Source organism: Rhipicephalus microplus, chromosome 6 (genome assembly GCF_043290135.1).
Source record: "Rhipicephalus microplus isolate Deutch F79 chromosome 6, USDA_Rmic, whole genome shotgun sequence".
Taxonomy (NCBI): Eukaryota; Metazoa; Arthropoda; class Arachnida; order Ixodida; family Ixodidae; genus Rhipicephalus; species Rhipicephalus microplus.
Window position 1 is genome coordinate 9,079,257 of NC_134705.1, and position 12,360 is coordinate 9,091,616.

The 12,360-nt window shown below is 47.1% G+C and overlaps 1 protein-coding gene across 5 annotated transcripts in view; it reads right to left on the reverse strand.

Annotated features, from left to right (window-relative positions):
* LOC119168738 (Kv channel-interacting protein 4) overlaps positions 1-12,360 on the reverse strand; it is an 850,622-nt gene that overhangs the window by 66,440 nt on the left and 771,822 nt on the right. For all 5 annotated transcript variants that reach the window (XM_075865793.1, XM_075865791.1, XM_075865792.1 and 2 more), the window contains one exon: positions 2,945-3,007. In XM_075865793.1, coding sequence (XP_075721908.1) covers positions 2,945-3,007 — 63 coding nt within the window. The remainder of the gene's footprint in view (positions 1-2,944; positions 3,008-12,360) is intronic.

Below are 12,360 nucleotides of genomic sequence, written 5' to 3' on the forward strand. Positions count from 1 at the left end.
AAGTTGCTCGTGCTATCCCCACTGCGTTCAGGTTTCCTGTGGCGCCAGTACGTGTAGTAGTAGAAGATCATGTTGCGTGGATCACTGTTCAGGATGTGGCGGCTCTTGTTCTTGCTAAAGCTCCTTGGTAATGTGGCTATCGAGGCGACACAAGGCTCGTACGACAGGAAAGGATCGCGTTCCGACTTCACCTCACTGGGCTCCATGGCGGACAACTTCCACGGAACAGAGTTATTCAGCCATATGAGTTGCGAAACTCTCCATAGGCTCAATGTCTCAAAATTCGAACACGTCATCGGCCCCCTTGTCAATAGTGAGCAGATTGTCGTGCCACCTGTTGATATGCACGCCCACTACTGAACGCTTTATTTCTGTTTTGTGTTGCCGCTACTAGGTGGTGCGACCGTCAGCTAATTCCTGGAAAACTGGGCCAACTGCATGTCTGCATTTCGAAACGCAGTTTCGCAATTTGTATAATTGAATAACTTTGGCAGGAAACGCCTTGCGCCATTGTGCGTGAACGTACGAGATTGCCGGCTCGCAACCGACAAGATAGCCTGGAACATTGAAAATAAAGCTTGTGGAAACACACGAAAATACATATGAATCTTATGCTATAAAACCAGCGATTGCTTTACAATTACACGCACGGTGCCGTCACTCTTGTTCCGTAGCAGACGACGCCCAGCGCTGTGGAAGGCAAGGAGTTACTTTCATCTCGCAATCGGGCTTGTGCTGTAGCATTTCCATCATTACAGTTTTGCGAAAGCACTCGTCGCGATACACAAATCTCATTTAGAGCGACAGATACGCGTTTTAAAAGCAGTCACATTTTTTGAGTGGGAGTATTTCTGTAGTCGCGGAGTGAATTGGTTGCTGTGCTTCGGTCATCTGGGTGGGGCCTCTCCTGCCTTCTCAAGTTGTACACGGCTATAGTCACTTTAACCTTGTGGTTAGGCTCCGCGCTTGTACATGTCTCAAGTAGACATAATCTTTTGCAACTTCAAGTGCACTGCTGCCAATTTCAAAGCGCTGCACTCTTCTGAGTTTGCTATACATTACTTTCGTGTTCTGCAGAGTAAATCTGGGACCTACATTTCTGCACTCCTTGTCTAATTCAGTCATCATGAAATAAAATTCGTCCCCTGAATTTCTCAGCAATTTACTGTCACCGGCGAAGCGCAGGTTACCAAGGTACTCTCCGAAATGAACAAAAGAAGCATACAATTAAGGGCTCGTCTTTATGTTTAGACCCAATAGTAATGAGATATAACAGACAATCATAACAAGAAAGGTATAGGGGATGTCACACAAAGTAATTGTAATGCAAATTTAAAAAAAAGAAAAGTGGATGAAAAGAATAACTTGTTTAGGACAGGGAAGAAACTTGCAACCTTTGAATAACGCGTCTGATGATCTACCAACTGAGTGACCAAGGCGGCTATCGCCCCATTCACTATATTGATTGTATATGTGAAGTAAACAAAGGAATGTCAGTCAGCGCCACCTGTAGCCATGACGGTGAGTGTGCAACATTTTTTGCGCCTCAGTGTCTTCTTGATCTGTTTGGTATTGTATCTAGTAAAGAAAACGAGCCCTTAAGTGTACAATTCTTTCCTTCAATCCTAGCGAGGGTCTCGTTCTGGCATACTTGGTGTCTTCAGGGTAGTATACGAAGGATTATTGGTCAGCTGCAAGTTCGTAATGAGATCATGTGCTAGTTGACGCCAAAACAGACAGAAAAAGTGTTCCATACTCGCCGTCATGGCTACAGGCGGTGCTGACTGACGCCCTCACGTTTATTTCACAGATATACCCAATAAAGTTGATGGGAGATAGCCGCCATGGCCGCTGAGTTGGTAGACCATTGGACGCCTTATTGCCAGGTCGCAAGTTCAGTCCCTGCCCACTTCAAGTTATCTTTGCATCCACTTTTCTTTTTTCGCATTTACTTCGCAGTTACCATATATAATCAATCGCCTAAACTTACCTTGGCATGATTGTCATTGCATCTCATTATAAGGTACTCTCAATTAACTCGTATCGCTAACTCTTCCCACTGTAGGCTCCTCCTGTAAGCACGCGGTAAATAGACCTCGAGAGATCGTATCCCTTTATTTTAAACCCTTGTTTATTAGCATTCTGTCGCTCACTTTATGGAGCACTATGGTACCAATTGATCCACTGAGTATTTCTTCCAGGAAGTCTATGTATGCTTATCGACGCCCTGCTTCCGCAGTGCCTGCCTGACGGCTGATACTCTACTGAATAAAATGTCTTCTCGTGGTCTATGAGGGCTATAAATATAGGTTGAGCGTATTATGGGCATTTCCCTGATTGGTAGTATTTGGTGTTCTAAACGTAGGTGGTAGTATCCAAGTGAGCAATATATTACTATTGCCCGATTTCACTTCATTCGCAGCCTCATAATTGCTGTTTTGACGTCGACTCAATTAGCCTATCCATCGATGAAATCGACGTTGTGTGCCGTCACGCTCCTTTTCGCGAACACATCAAGATACCGGTAGCTGTGAGATCGCTTCGATACCTTATTTCAAACATTGATTTACCTCTAATCTTCGCAGCTACATATGCCCTCTCATTAACAGACTTGTCTGTCTATTATGACTTTAAAGGAAAGCAATGCGTACAAAAAGCGCACGCGACCCGAAATGGTCATGTTAGTATTCTACACTGTCTTGTTCAGGTGGCGTTTTATTGTATAAACGGAAGTTATTCTGTTAGCTTGAACGAAAACATTCGTAGAGGCTTACGACGGAGAACCCTACCTGAAAGCTGTGCAATAGTTTGTTGTCAGTCTTATTATATTTTAATAGTGTTATACCACATTCAAACCACAATAATGCGCGTAAGTAGCACAAATAAGCCTAGTAAAGTTAATTTGTTGGTCACTTACCAGTAGCACTGAAAAGGAATGTCTCACCTGTAAGCATGTTTCGATGAATTCGTCATACGTAACGATGCCGTCATTATTCAGGTCCAGTTTCTGAAAAAAAGACAGATATATCTGAGCTTGAATGCTCCCATTCTAGTACAGTTAGCGTCACCATTGCAGTGAGATGAAACTTTGATCGTACATTTTATTTGCAGTGACTCATGATAAGTGTGGGGTCCAAAAAATGACAGAAACACTAGCTGAATCTAGTTTGTGCTGTAGTGTGTACTGCCAGCACAGACTACATGCCCAATCCTTGGCCTCGAGCATCACAGCTATGAAGTTTCTCGCAACAAGATCACAGTTTGTCTGGCGCGAGATGGAAATACTGTCAAGATTATCGCTCAAAGATCGGAGCCCAAAATAATGCGGTTCCAAATTCCTTCATTTCGCAATAGACGTAATAAAGATTTCGCAATCAAACAACAGGCAGAGGCCGTCATTTCTCGCGTACTGCGCTGCTGGTTTTTGCGAGGAGTCGACGTTTCCTTTTATTATTGTAATTTACTAACAGCGAACCTGTCTGGAGTTGCCGCTAACTTAAAGCTAACTCCAGCGGCTTTTCGAAGTCAATGAATCTGAATGAAATTCACTCGGTACATTCTTCGCACTTTTCCGCCATTTACGCTAAATACAAGCTTGAGAGATTCACTGATTGTTTGCAAATGAATTTTAAAGATTTTATCAAAACCTTCTTTCGCTTGCCAAATTTATTGTCATCACTGTCTGTGTGACTTCATGTTTGGCATGTCCGTGGAAGTGACGCAGCCGATGGAATCTCTACTTTCGCCGCTACAGCGTTTGATCTGCAGGCTGCAAGGCGATGGTGGCGGTGTTGGGCATAGAATTAGCACGGGAAGCTTTCTTTTTTCCTGTGTGGTGTTTGGCCGGCGCTTCCTTGGTGTGGCTTTCATAGTTTCAATACTCTGTGCCAGCAAAAACAGTATACGGCCTCCGGTTATTTCCATGTAGTACGCCATACGCAGACAGAATGCCCGGTAGGGTTTCGGTTTCTTTATTGAGCCCTTTTGTATATTAAAGATTATTTTCAAAAAACCTGAGCATTTAGGCGTTCGGGCTCGTAACAAGTGTGTCTCGAAAACATAGAACCACGATTACCTTGACATGGTCGAGATATCCCCGGAGTTGGCCTTTAATTGTGCGCCGTCGTATAAAAAAGTATCGTCACTCAGAATCAGCACGCGGTCCCTTTATTCTCTTTATAGTGATGCTGTTTGAGCTCGTTCTTTTGCTGCGTGAGCATGACGCGCACGTATAAACTCAGGAGACAGATGTGCGTAAAAACGCGACTGTTTATTGACTAACAACTCACGCGATATTGCCCCTTACATTTAATGAGTTGGGAGCAAAAGCGACTCTCACCCTAAAAAGAAAAGAAGGTCGCATGCGCCTTCTTCGCTCTAGATCCATATATATCATTCGTATTATACCCACCATTACCTCTGTCTGAAATCGCATCTGATTGCATTCATCGATCCCTACTGACATATATTCCTTTTTCGATTTCTGGCTTTTCTTTCTATATAATTTTTTTAGTCCAAAACGACTTTGTGTTTGAAAAAACATAAGCCTTTTACTTAAGATCCTGCCGCCCGGTTTTTGGCTGATCCCCCTTTGTGGGTGTGCGCCAAAGTAACAAGGATGATCAACATCATCATCATCATCATCATCATCATCATTATCCAGCTGCGACGGACGCGCTTTTCAAGAGCTGGCTACATCTTAGCTCATTAAAAGACCATTGCACTTCGGAAGACTCGTGACAAACTGGTTGAGCTGCTGAGTAGCCCTCGCGGATGTTGCCGACCCTCTAGGGAGTCGGCCTACGAGTCTAGTCCAAGTTGACACACCAGTGTATTGCGTCAGCCGCCAAATCAGAAGATTGCCTCCGGAAGTCAGCGACATGGCTCCCACCACTTCAACAGGTATGACGAGTGTGTCGGGAAAAAAGCTTGAACCGACACGGGAACCACCATTTCGAACCGATATGCGTTGGAGAGCCACCGGGTCCTTACAAAATTCCACGCACGGAACGCAAGCCCGTCGAAGACTGGTTGGTCGATTTCGAGCGCGTAGCCGCCTTAAATCAATGAGAAGACGCGGCTAAACTGGAACGTGTGTAGTTGTGCCTGGAGGACGGGGTGCGTAAGTAGTAGCAAAATCACGAGGAGCATCTGACATTCTGGCGCGAGTCCCGTCGTAGGCTTTTGGAGACCTATACAAGTGCCGATCGTCAAGCACGAGCGAAAAAAGCGATCCAGGCCCAAGTACACTTGCAAAATGAAACGGTTACTGCTTACGCGGAAGGCGTGACACGCTTCTTCCGAAGAGCAGACCCACGAATAGCGGAGGATAAGAAGTTGCGCCATCTGATGCGTGGTGTTAAAGTGGAGCACTTTGCCGACCTCATGCAGAGCCCTTTTAAGGCCGACGCGGAGTCTTTCACAGAGGCTCTGACCACAAAAAAGATGCTGCATCAACGTTCCAGGATGTATGACAGACAAGTAAATGGCATGTGCGCTGCGGCGATTCTTGCCACAACTGGAACCAACGACAGAATACGAGAGCTTATTCGTTGCGCGCTGCACGAAGAGCAGCAGAAGGCCGGCGTGACACCTAATCCTGCGTCTGGCTCAATTGCAGCAGTTATCAGAGATAAGCGGCACTAGGCACTACGTGGCCTCTTGCCTCCTGACAGCTCCGCGCTAGCTTTCACTGAATTCCGCCGTGAGACGACCACCTACGCAGAAACCTTGAAGCGACCTGCGGCCGATCCGCCATTTTTCGTCCGCGCTCCACCCACCGTGTCTCTCCAGTCGGCGCTGCCAATGGAGTACTACCACGATAGTTATGCGTCGCCACCATATACCTGTGCCACCCCAGCCAGCCCTTATTCGGAGAAGCCAATTCATTACATCGATGATAGGCGCAGGTCCCCTATAAAATCAGGTACCTGGCGTGCACCGAACAGCCGGCCTCTGCGTTCACTGCGGTGAAGCAAATCAATTGTACCACCTTGGACTTTGCGGCTTCTCTGCGCACTCGCCGCCACCGCGGTACGACCAGCGATCCCGCAACATTGAAAACTACCTCGCCCAGTGCCCAGTTTCACTGTTCGCCGCGCACCAGTCGCGTTCAACGTCACAGAGGCAATTTTCAATGCTGCCGCAGCGGTATGGTACCGCACGGTTCCCAAGCCCCCACCGGGAAAACTAACTAGAGCGACTTCTGGGGGCGGGGTTACTGAACATTGAAGTGCCGAATACCTCCGACCGACTCAGAGACGTAACGATCCTGCACAATACTACCAGCTTTCCCTATTATACAAGTGACGCGGTTGATCGTTACGCGGTTACACCCGTACCGTTACACCCCCACAAACTACTCAATACTGAGTGGGAAACTAGCTTCACTGCTGAAGAAAGTAATCACGCCGTGGTACAACTCGCAGATTTAGGCAGCTGGCGGCCAGGGTCTTACCCCGCTGGGCACCTGCACTACTAAAGTTAAGATCCACAGATATACGTTCAACGCCAGCTACCTTGTCTTACGCGAGTGCTCCCGCAACGGTATTCTCGAAGTTGACTTTTTGCAAGAGTATGGTGCTGATATTGACCTGCAGGGGCGTCGTGTCATGTTTTTAGCCGACCGAGCAATTGATGTACAGGGTGACGAGTGGCGTCTTGACGTAGTTCATATTTCTGCAGACAGCGTCACGCAGACAGCATCACCGACTTTAGCAACAAGCACCGCCATCTCTTCCGCGGCACTTCGATAGCTTTTGCCAACGAAATAGAAGAACTTTTAAATAATAACACGGCATTCGGTCAAATCGACATCAATCCTGCGCTGTCTATCAGTAAACAGACTGCACTGCGCACGCTCTTGTTTGAATTGCGGTCTCGCATCGCAGGTTCTTCAAGGATGCGTCAGACATTCATTACACAGCACAGGATAATCATGTATGACGACGCACGCCCAATCAACTAGCATCCTTACCGCGTGTCGATAAAAGAACGCGAAGCGATACGTACGCAAATCCGAGAGATGCTTGAAGATGTCATCGAACCATCCAAGAGTCAATGGTCGTCTCTTCTACTGGTGAAAAACAAAGACGGGACACTGCGCTTTTGTGTCGACTACCAGAAGCCTAACAACGTGATCAAAAAGGACGCCTACCTACTGCCATTTATCGACTAATTATTGGATATACTTTTCCATGCCCAATAATTATATTTTCTGGATCTGCAAAGTGGGTATTGGGCAAGTGAGGTAGGTGAGTGAGACAGCGAGAAAACAGTCTTCGTGACTCTAGACAGCCTCTACCAATTTAGAGTGCCTCAATTAGGCTTGTGTTCAGCACCGACAACATTCAGGCGACTGATGGACACTGTTCTCACAGGGCTGAAGTGGCAGACTCGCCTTGTCTACCTTGACAATGTGATAGTAATTTCTGCCCCGTCCAAGCAGCATCTTCACCGCTTGACCCGTGTTCTGGAGACTATCTGATTTGCGAAACTAACACTAAGCCCGCAAAAGTCTCATTTCTCCCATGAGGAATTCAGACTTCTTGAACATGTAGTTGGTGCCGAAGGAGTCCCTTCCGATCCGGACAAGCTTGCCGCTGTTGCCGGATTTCCAGCTCCTGACGATAAGAAGGCCCTCCAGTGCTTTCTTGGTTTGTGTGTTGCAGGTTCATTAACAGCTTTTCACAGATAGTCGAACCCCTAACTCGCCTCACAAGGGACGACTCACCGTTTGTGGGGTCAAACGAGCAACAAGAAACATTTGCTGAACTGCGACAGCACATGCAATCAGCGCCCTTTCTCAATCAATTCGACGGTGATACTGACACGGAGGTGCATGCGGACGCCAGTAACGTTGGTCTCGATGCAGTGCTCGTTCAGCATCAAGAGGGCATAGAAAGAGTCGTAGCTAGTTTACGCTAGCCGCTCCCTATTCCATGCCGAGGCGCATTATTCCACTACTGAGGAAGAGCGCCTCACAGTAGTTCAGGCAAACACCATGCACTCGAAATCGCCGCAGTTCGCATTTAAAAATAAAAGTAATAAATTCGGTAATAAATTTGAAATAACAATTAGGCAATGCCAAACCATACCCAATCACGCAACATTCACGCGATAACCCCAACACTCCGCGACGCATTTGCTCAAGTTCCCCCCGTAGAAAGATGACAGCGACTTTTTTTTTCAATGAAAGAGGATTTGAAACGCGCACAATGCTGTGCGATGTTACATGTTTAAAGTTTGGAGATGCTATGCTTTTCTTTTGCGGCACAGCCCGAGCACTGCCTTGGCACGTTAGGTTTGCAGGCGTGACTGAACAGTCAGCATATCTCGCTAATAGCGACAAAACGTACCAGATGAGCAGAACACGCGTTAACGGAAAGAGCTCTTTCCGTTTATGCTTCTTCCCTTCCTGTGTTTTTCTGATGGTATGCGCAACGTAACATACCATAGACATGCACCAACTCGCCCAGCAAGAGCTTCTTAAGCACAGTACCAGACGAATTGTCCTCTGACTAAGATAAAAAATCAGCATATCAACGGAGTAAATGATGATGAGTGGGGCGAGGCATCCGTCAGCCCAGCTGTGCTTCCGTCCATCCGTTCATTCTTGCTTCGGTCTACCCGTGCGACCATCCGTGCGTTCATCCATGCGTCCGTCCGTCTGTCTGTGCGTCCATCCTCCCGTACATCCATGCGTCCGTCTATCTTTCCGTCCGTCTTCCACCCTGTCTGTCCATCCGTTCGTGCGCCCATCTCGGGAACACTCCATGTGCCGCCATCTTGCATCGCGCATCCACTGTAGCACTTACCCGCTCCGCGCGTCCACCCATCCGTCCGTCTGTCCATCAATGCGCCCGTCCGTGCATCCATCTAGTGAGCACTTCAAGTACCGCCATCTCCCATCTCGCATCCCGGTGGCTTCATACGACAACGATGGGAGATGGACAGACCCACGCCTTAAGGAGCTTCACCTCTAGAAAATTGATCGCTGATTTGTGCGTTTATTTCTTTCTGTCAACGTAGTGGGCATGCAGAAAGGGCTTGTTCGGATTGAAGCGGGCCATCGCTTACGCATGAGTGCTGCCCTGGTTGTCTTTACCTGCAGTTAGTGGCGGGACCTGACACAAATATTTAAATACGTACAAAAGTGATTCGAAGAGCAATGAACAAATCACGCATTGATGTGGCGTAACACACGCCAAAAGAAAGCCAGATTTAGTACAACCTGTCAATTCTATTACGGTCACTTATTTGTCTAGTTTCCTGTGCACCTTGGTCCAATCAATCTACCAACCTGAACGAGCAGCCGCATTCGGGTGCACAGGTTTGAGTGACCCCTGCTGGTTATCGCGTCATCGTCTGGGTGATCCGAGCCTCTCTGCACCCACAACGAGGTATGTAAGCACCATTATCTCCCAAGAAGAGTGCTGCCCCGGCCTTGGTCCTCACTGTGCAGGGCCCCATGTTACTCCCATACTGTTAAAACAAGAACCTACACGAGCCCTGCAGCAGTGCACACGATATACCCCGAATGGTTCTCAAGCCCGGATTGCCCCTTATTTGTGGTTATGCGGACTTCGAGCATGTACTGTGGGGCTGTGCCTTCGCCAGTACCCCTTTTCAACGAGACGAAATGAGCAAGCTTAATAAAGCCCAGGACCTCAACTCTCAAATTCTGCCCGCCCCGAAGGCTCACGCGAGAGCGGTCAGGTTTAACCTGACCACCCTCGTGGTCATCAGATTTGATTTCTTTATTTCATCACATTTGATTTCTCATTGTCATCACATTTGATTTCTTTCTTTCACCGCATATTACAAGTGCGTGAAAGCAATGCCATTATCTGTGACATCCGCTCCTAAGCAATTGGCGATGTTTGCGACAGTTTCTTTCAAGTTCGTGCCTAAATTTGATGATTGCATATTTTTGTGCCCCAATAGGAATCATGACCTGCGTCTAATGAATAACGCATGCTCTAGTGGTAGGCATTAGTGAAAATAGTGGTAGCGAATTCGCTAGCCAATTGTCAGGTCACTTGTACTAGTAAAATGAAAGTTAATACCTTAACAGTTATCTTTCGCATAGACACCCCCGCGCACCGAATGAATAGGGTTCGCTATCGCATGGTCATGAGCAGATAAGGCCCAGTTTTCTTTAGCCTTTGTGCGCATCATCAGTTGTTAGATGGTGTTTGGGGTGCCTTGATTTTATACTTGAGTCATTAGATAGATAGATAGATAGATAGATAGATAGATAGATAGATAGATAGATAGATAGATAGATAGATAGATAGATAGATAGATAGATAGATAGATAGATATAATCACTCCGTGTCTGTGCTAAAAATGCTTAACGTTTGCGAAAAATTTCACTTGCACTTTTCACTTTATTACCTGAAAACCTCCTAGAGGGGGTATTACATAAGGGGTGGAAATATACAACAAATGTAACACATGCAGAACGGGTGTAAGTATGAACAGGGGTAACCAATACAGAAATAAAATAATACATGTGCAGGATCAGTATACATATTAAGAGGCGTAACACATTGCCAGAAAAGAGAAGACAAAGCGAGAACCAGTTGCACAAAAAGGAACAATGTAATGTATTCAAATTAAAAAGGAACGAGTGACATTTGTGTAAATGTTGAGTGGCACATTATAGTGGCGAGATCAGTGGGAAGGCCATTCCAGTCGGAAGCTGCATGAAAAAAGAAGGAGGCGGAAAATGTCGTGGTGCGGGCACGTGTCCAGCCGACATGAAAGGAATGAGTGGTGCGGTGAGATGTGCAAGCAGGAGGCAAGATATAGGGCGGGTGGCCGAGTTCACTATGATAGAGCTTGTGGAACAAAGTGAGCCTTGATTGATATGTGGGGTTTAACGTCCCAAAACCACTATATGATTATGAGAGACGCCGTAGTGGAGGACTCCGGAAATTTAGACCACCTGGGGTTCTTTAACGTGCACCCAAATCTGAGCACACGGGCCTACAACATTTCCGCCTCCATCGGAAATGCAGCCGCCGCAGCCGGGATTCGAACCCGCGCCCTGCGGGTCAGCAGCCGAGTACCTTAGCCACTAGATCACCGCGGCGGGGCACAAAATGAGCCTGGCAACTCGGTGACGAATGTTAAGGTTTGAAAGATTAGATTCTTGTTTAAGAGATGAAACACTCACGTTATACGAATACGAGGAATGAATGAATCTAGCTGCTCGATTCTGGAGTGATTCTAGTGTGTCAGTTAAGTACGCTTGATGAGGGCTCGAGATAGGTGGCGCGTATTCAAGTTAGGTGCGAATTAAATATTTATGAGCTTTCAGTTTTACAGGAGGGGAAGCATGACGTAAGTGTCACTTTAAGAATCCAAGTGATCGGTTAGCTGATGATATTGTTACGAAGTAAAGGAAGATGATGGACAGAATCAGCTGACAGGCGCGCGAGTGTGCCAATCAGCCATTGTGATTCTCGCCTGAGGTTGTTCCTCTGTAATTGCGTTTATACAGAAGTCACTGACCCCGTAACATATAGGCGAGAGGTGCTGGGTAACCATCAGGGAACGGAGCTCCGCAGCGGACGCCGCATCAGTTTTCCAGCAATGGCCATTGCTGAGCCTTCCGCGTCAACGTCAGCGTCTCCGACGAACACGGCGTCACAACCACGCGTTTTCACGCCACTCAAAGATCCCGGTACATTCTGCGGGACCGATGGCGTCGACGTTGACGATTGGCTGGCTATGTTCGAAGGAGTGAGTATGCCGAACATATGGGATCCCACACTTCAGTTGGCTAATGTTCTGTTTTACTTGAGAGGCACGGCGAAGGTGTGGTACGAAAACAGCGAAGAACTCACAAGCTAGGACCAATGCAAAGAAAAGAAAAAATGCGAGAGGTGTTTGGCGAAACCGCCAGTCGTAAGATCGCCGCTAAAAAGGAATTGGCCTGCCATGCCCAATCCCCAATGAAATCAAACCTCGCATACATTCAAGACGTGCTGGCCCTCTGCCGAAAGGCCGAAAGCGACATGACAGAAGGTGAAAAGGTAGGGCATGTCCTCAAAGGGACTTCCGACGACCCGTTCAATCTCCTGCAATGCAAGAATTGTTCTACCGTGGGCGCGATCATCAAAGAGTGTCGTCAGTTTAAGCAAGTAAAAAGTCGCCACATTCTGCAAACATTCGCCCGATTTCGAAACACCGCTGCAACATCGACTTGTGAGGACCAGTCCGCACCACAACGACTATCACCGCCGGAAGACCTGATACGAATTGTTCATCGCGAAATGGAAGCAATAGCGCTCTCGGCATTCAATTCGCGCAATACCGATACCACTCCTGTTCCTGTTTCTCTTGTTTAAG